The sequence below is a fragment of the Dinoponera quadriceps genome, unplaced genomic scaffold (assembly GCF_001313825.1).
Source record: "Dinoponera quadriceps isolate SergipeBrazil2010 unplaced genomic scaffold, ASM131382v1 scaffold588, whole genome shotgun sequence".
In the NCBI taxonomy this organism is placed as follows: Eukaryota; Metazoa; Arthropoda; class Insecta; order Hymenoptera; family Formicidae; genus Dinoponera; species Dinoponera quadriceps.
In genome coordinates, this window is record NW_014554802.1 from 24,209 (window position 1) to 30,208 (window position 6,000).

At 42.5% G+C, this 6,000-nt stretch overlaps 1 protein-coding gene across 1 annotated transcript in view; it reads right to left on the reverse strand.

Annotated features, from left to right (window-relative positions):
• Positions 1-1,053: 1,053 nt before the first annotated feature.
• The window catches only part of LOC106742081 (tyrosine-protein phosphatase non-receptor type 61F-like), a 7,630-nt gene continuing 2,683 nt past the window's right edge, over positions 1,054-6,000 (reverse strand). Inside the window, exons 6-12 of the mRNA XM_014614703.1 lie at positions 4,706-4,869; positions 4,359-4,621; positions 3,861-4,086; positions 3,637-3,789; positions 3,191-3,371; positions 2,910-3,105; positions 1,054-2,819 (exon numbers count right to left, since the gene is read on the reverse strand). Coding sequence (XP_014470189.1) covers positions 2,615-2,819; positions 2,910-3,105; positions 3,191-3,371; positions 3,637-3,789; positions 3,861-4,086; positions 4,359-4,621; positions 4,706-4,869 — 1,388 coding nt within the window. The 3' untranslated portion in view covers positions 1,054-2,614. The remainder of the gene's footprint in view (positions 2,820-2,909; positions 3,106-3,190; positions 3,372-3,636; positions 3,790-3,860; positions 4,087-4,358; positions 4,622-4,705; positions 4,870-6,000) is intronic.

Below are 6,000 nucleotides of genomic sequence, written 5' to 3' on the forward strand. Positions count from 1 at the left end.
GATCTGACAAGTCTTTCTCTCGCAAGACGACTTATATAAAAGCACGACTTAAGAATTACGGGCCTAACGTGTTATAACGCCTAACTCTCGCTCTCGTTTACTTCCTCGTATCCGGTTTTCCTAGAAAGCCATTTAGACGTAAGTCAGTCTTTGTCAGACGCCCGATCGCGGTTATGCGTAGCGTTACGTTAATTGGGCGATGAGCTGGAATTCGCGTTTCCCAAGATTTTCGCTTTAACCCTCTTCCCCTCCCACCCTCCTATCCATCTTTCTTTTTTTGTATAACAACTAAGGCTGCGTTTGAGGAAGACGCTAATGTGTCATTTATATCTTTATCGCTCGTTAGATGTAAAACAGAATGACGTAATAGTACTGATAGCGCATCGCTGCTCATTAGAAACAGTAAAACAAAGACAGAATTACGAAACAGCTCTGATAACGCGCTCCTCGAGCGCAGCCTAAGAACCTCGTCGCCGAACTTTGAAACGGAGTTCTTGCGCGAAAATTGGAATTTTACACAACACGGTTTGGAAAATGAAGTTAAGAAGCTCTGCTCAAGATTGGCGTTTCACCGCGTGCAGAATTTTCTCGCGCCTGTCTTGCGGCCGCTACCAACGACTGTCGTACGTCGAACGAAACGTCTGTGCAATTTCGCAACTTTTGGCACCTGCTTCTTCGTCGATCGTTTTGCTATTCTGGAAAGAGAAAAAAAAAAAGCGAAGGAATCGGATAACATGCGGTAAAGTGAGAATCGATCTTTTTCTGCGCGACCGCGTCTAAGATCCAGCGTAATTCAGTTTCGAAGCGTAAGAGATTTGCAGCTGATATCCCGCGGGATACGTGCATGAGGAATGTCTCGTTGCAGAATGCAACAGTCGATTCTGGCAAACTGTCGCCGCGTAGATCGATAGGATTCGTATAAATAATAGCAAGCTCTTGTACGAGTTCGTTAATCGGTAGCTGCATCAAATGCACGCAATCCCGAGTGGCGACTTCCGCGAGATATAGACTAACACGTTGTAACAAAAAAATGGAAAATAAAAAGACCGCAAATAAGTAAAAAGTGTATCTTACTCATAGCCCAACAATGAAGAGTTCAAACGAGATTATCGCAAGTGAGAAAAGAATGTTATCGAAACACTTTCGCAATACGTAAAAATCACAAATGTGTTATTCGTTAACATGCGCATGATCTGATCTATCTTCTCGTAGAGAAGCTTTTCTCCCTTTTACCTTTTCTTCATTTGATGTGAGACAATAGAAATAAAATTTACTTCAATCGGCAAGTGTTGAAAAAAAAAAAAAAAACAAGTCCATCGTCCGTCTATAAACTAGAATAAAAATTTTTTAACAATTTCTAGGCCTAACGCGATTATACCCATTTAACGCTACTAAGATAAATCGGGTGCTTATCAACGCTAATGATTTTGGTACCCTGAAATATCACTAATAGTAAGTCTAAGTTATATTCAGAAACGGTTCGTCGAAAATTACAGAAAAATGCGACCTATATATAGTTCCTTCTTGCTCACCGTTTCCGATATTTAATTGAATAATGAGAAGAATCTATTTACGGAAAATGACCAAATCCGCCCTGGTGTTTCTCGCTAGAAAGAACAGGGACTGAGATTGATTTTTCACGATTGAGCCTTATGCATCCATTTGTAACTTATATAAATTATTGATTAACAATCAATAATATATAAAAGGGCCAATTTTAGAGCTTAAAACTACAATTCGTGTTCTGTTCTTAAATATTCCCGATACGAGCTCATGATCGACGCTATAATGTAGGAACAAGAAGATTTCGAAACGCTTCGAATTCGGAGTATCCGACATACGACACGAAATTCGTATAAATTTTTCATTATAGGAAAAAATTATCCCGGTGCCGTGATAAACCGATAACTTTCCGTGCACTTCTCATTCTTTCATTATAACGTTTGCATAAACATGATTGTATGATATAACCTACTGATTTCTGTTAAATCCGTATTTTTAAGGGAACTTAGTAAAAGTATTCTGAAGAGTACCACACACGTACACCAGACGTCACTATGTGTTCGAGTATTCGCCAAATTAGCATTACGACAGATACTCATCTAGAGAATATCGAAACATCTTCTAGACCTGATGTACGCTCTGATATTCTAGATACTCGTCGACTAAATCACAATATAAAAATACAAATCGAAAGTCCATCCACTTTCGTCATCGTCCGTTTGCGATTCTCCCATATTGGCAACAGCGCATGCATCAACAATGCGACATAGCTTGCTGCTCCGGCGATGTTTCTCCGTCTCCTACTGTTCACTTTCGCTTTTATCGTTCCAACAATGGAGATATAGTTTCAGTTCGCGACGCGATTGTACTGCCGATTGCATATGGTACGCGAAATATGCTGGCCTTTAAATTAATTACTTCACCTCCCACTATTAAGGCGTAGTTTCAGTCGAGATCGAGATGTCATTAAGAAACTTCGTAGAATCGGAACCTATGCCTTGCCAAGAACAGTAACCTCCCTCGATCGTGCTAGTCTCGTCTAAGTGTTGCCGACAATTCGTAAAGTTCATGCGTACGTACGATATCCATTCGAAAACGCAGTACGGTAGATCTAACTACGCATGTACAGGTAGCCACCCAATATGATACTCCCACCGATCCCGATGCATAAGGTTATTGTAAGTGGGTTGCATAATGACCTCTTGAGCTTCTGCCAATTTTCGCAATCCCTCTGCCGGCGTTTCATATCGCGCACTTGCGTCGCTAACCGCTCGTTCTTTTCCGCTCGTTTCTCACCACGTCTACGTACTGTATCCCTGTTTTAAAAACACACGAGACGATATTTATGAGTGTATTGTTTCGACGTGAATGCTCGAATACAAACCCGCCATGAAAACGTTACTCACAAACATGAGGAACTTAGTGGGGAGGAACGGCCCTCCGAGGAATCGTCGGAGACGACCTCGGCGAGTAACGGGACATTTTGCTCTTCTATAACATCTGTGACAGACGTGGAGATGGTGGACGGCGGACTCGTGCACGGTTCCGTGTAGGCGGGCGGCTCGCTTGGTAGCGGTTTGTCGGGCGGCCCACCTAATTCGCCTGTGAAAAAATCGAGAATTTAATTCTTCTTGCACGAAGACAATTCTCAGAACTCATTATGCATGAGCAATAAACATCAAAATACCATCTTCGTGGAACTTTTCCAAGCTTGTATCTGTGATCGCAACACTGCGCGTTAAAGATTCCGCTCTCGGGGGAGGTAAGGGAGGAGGCTCGTCGTCTTTCTCCAAGAGCGAATGGTTTATAAAATTGTAATTATTTATTATGTCGTTATCGTCGTCATCTTGTATTCTCGGTGAACCTGTCTGTAAAGATCAATAAGAGCCGACAATTAAATTTGGTTAAGTCAGTCCAGCGTCGGGATGATGTTGAGATCAACATTTCTGCTTTGAAAGTATTGTTTTGATAACAAGTCGTGCGGTAAAAAAAAAGAGAGAGAGAGAAACGCCGTTCCGAAGAAAAAAAAAAAACACTTGAAAAATATAAGCGATAACCGTAATTGTTTCTTTGGCCTAACCGATTGACGTTAATTAATAGTACGTTGCTAATGCGAATATTAGCATTAGTTACCACGTCATTCAGTGGCAATTGTTTCGCTCCCTCAATGATGGCGGCGTACGAGAAGCGCAGCTGATCCGGCGTTTGTATCAGACCCATACGATACCGTCTCATTTCCAGCAATATTTCCCGGACATTCACGGAATTCAATCCGTTCTCTTCGATCTGTAATCATATATGATAATGACATACCCATATCGATCGTTCCGGAATTCGCTCGCCTCGATGGTACGTACCAGTACTAGGCATGTATCAACCAAGCAAAATGTTCCCGACCTTCCAATGCCTGCGGAACAATGGACGACGGGTGGACCGACATTTTGATCTAATGCTCCTGATTGCCTGACGTCTGCCAAGAAACGTAAAAAGGCCGTTGGACATTGCGGTACCCCAAAGTCTGGCCAAGTGGTATAATGAAAATGTAAGATTTCCCTACTATCGTTACTTTCCAAGTCCGTTATACTGTAGATAAGTTAAAAACATTGAAAAAAAAACGGTCATCACGATGCCGGCAAGGAATTCAGGGTTGATCGCCGATTATAAAGCGAAACTTTCGACGAAGATAGTACATAGGCTCATATTCTCAGTTTACTTTCACCGATAAAATCTTAAATGTGGTTTCTCAGCCAATCAAGCGATTACTAAGCCACTTTTAGATGCGCTTCTATCAATAAAAGTGAGCTGAAAATACAAACCATAGTATTTACACATAAATGCAACATGCATCTCTTTACCGTAATGTCCTAGTTGTGTAATCTGACGTTTCCACCTTGCTGACATATTCCACCTTTATGCCAACGTCGTCGAACGTCATACTGGCGTCGTCCGTGTCTCCCAATGGCCAATATTGATGACACTTAATTTGATTCTTTTCGATTACCTTATTCAGCATCAGTACAGCCTTACAATTTTGTTCCCACACCATCAGCCACATATGGCCGGCGGTATGAGGTAAGGGTCCTTGCGTCAGGATATACTGCCTCTTAGCACGATCCACCTAATGTACAGAGGAACGAAACAACTTGAGTTACTTTAGCTACCTATCAGCCACGTACAATTGCCACTTTCACGATATACTCACCGGTATATAATTGGCATGGATGTAGTCACATACGCCTTTCTTAAGTATAACTCTACTGTGATCGTAAGGCGCCACATCCCGGTAGCGATTCAAATTTTTGTTCTGTGGTTTTTTTGATTCATTACATGTGTACGTATAACTGCCAGTCACGTTTCGTATATGCTGCAAAATATCAAGACATATGAGTTGTCTCTTTTTTTCTTACACAAATAAATATATATATAAACATACGAAGATATTTCTCCCTACAAGTCGCACTGCACATTAATACGTATTATGCGAATAGAAGTTCATTCATAAATGTTTCCTATGCCAAAGTATAATTCTCTTGCCAAGTTTTTTGTTTATATTTAGAGTCCAGCACACGTACAGGATATACTAACATTCAGAATCGTTAGAAATATATTCGAGAAGCTAAGCGAAAACATGTATTTATCAAAGAATCTCTTGATTTGCGGAAGACGGTAAGAAAAAATCATGACTGACGTAAATCAACAAACTCGAGCGTATCACGAACGCCGAGTTTCATCGTAGTAGAATCTCTCGTATTTCGCTTCGGGGAAATTGCACGATCGCTAAATATACTGAAACCATATATTTCCGAGTCGGAAGCTCGACCTTGAAGAACTCAATCATATCACGGCTTGCACACCGCACGCGCGCCGAGCCTGACGTGCACTGTCAATTTGACGTTAGCAGCCAAAATTATATTTTTCCCGGCGAGGAATAAGAAAAATTGGCTCGCCGTAAATATCACTTCGCGAGAGACCCGGAGCCATCGCGGAAAGATCAACGCGGGATTACGCGGGATCGCAGCGAATAGCGCGCGATGAATTCGCGAATCGACCGACGACGACGACGAATTAACATTATTCAGCGAATATAAATATTCCTCAAAACGATCGTGGCAAGCACGCCAAGATGTTGCGTCAAACGTACTTTTATCGCCGACAGAAAGAATGTCGTCAAGAACGCGCGCGTCAATCCGCTCGGATCTCGCGATAGGAAGTGCGATTAATCTTCGCGAATGCATACGAGTACGCGCATCCCTGTTGCATTCTAACCAAAAACATCACACCGTCCGTACACAATTTCGGCCGTTCCTGCGAGCAAACGAGACTCGAGTCGACGTACGGATCTCGCCGATACGCGTCTTACGATCGTCGTCGCTGACAACCGCTCGGCACTCAGGCGGGTTACATACACAGATTTCATGCGCATTTCCCGAGAGCGGAGCAGCTGCGGTAAAGGATAAGGGATGATCTCAGGGGAACGATAACGGGGGGGGGGGGGGG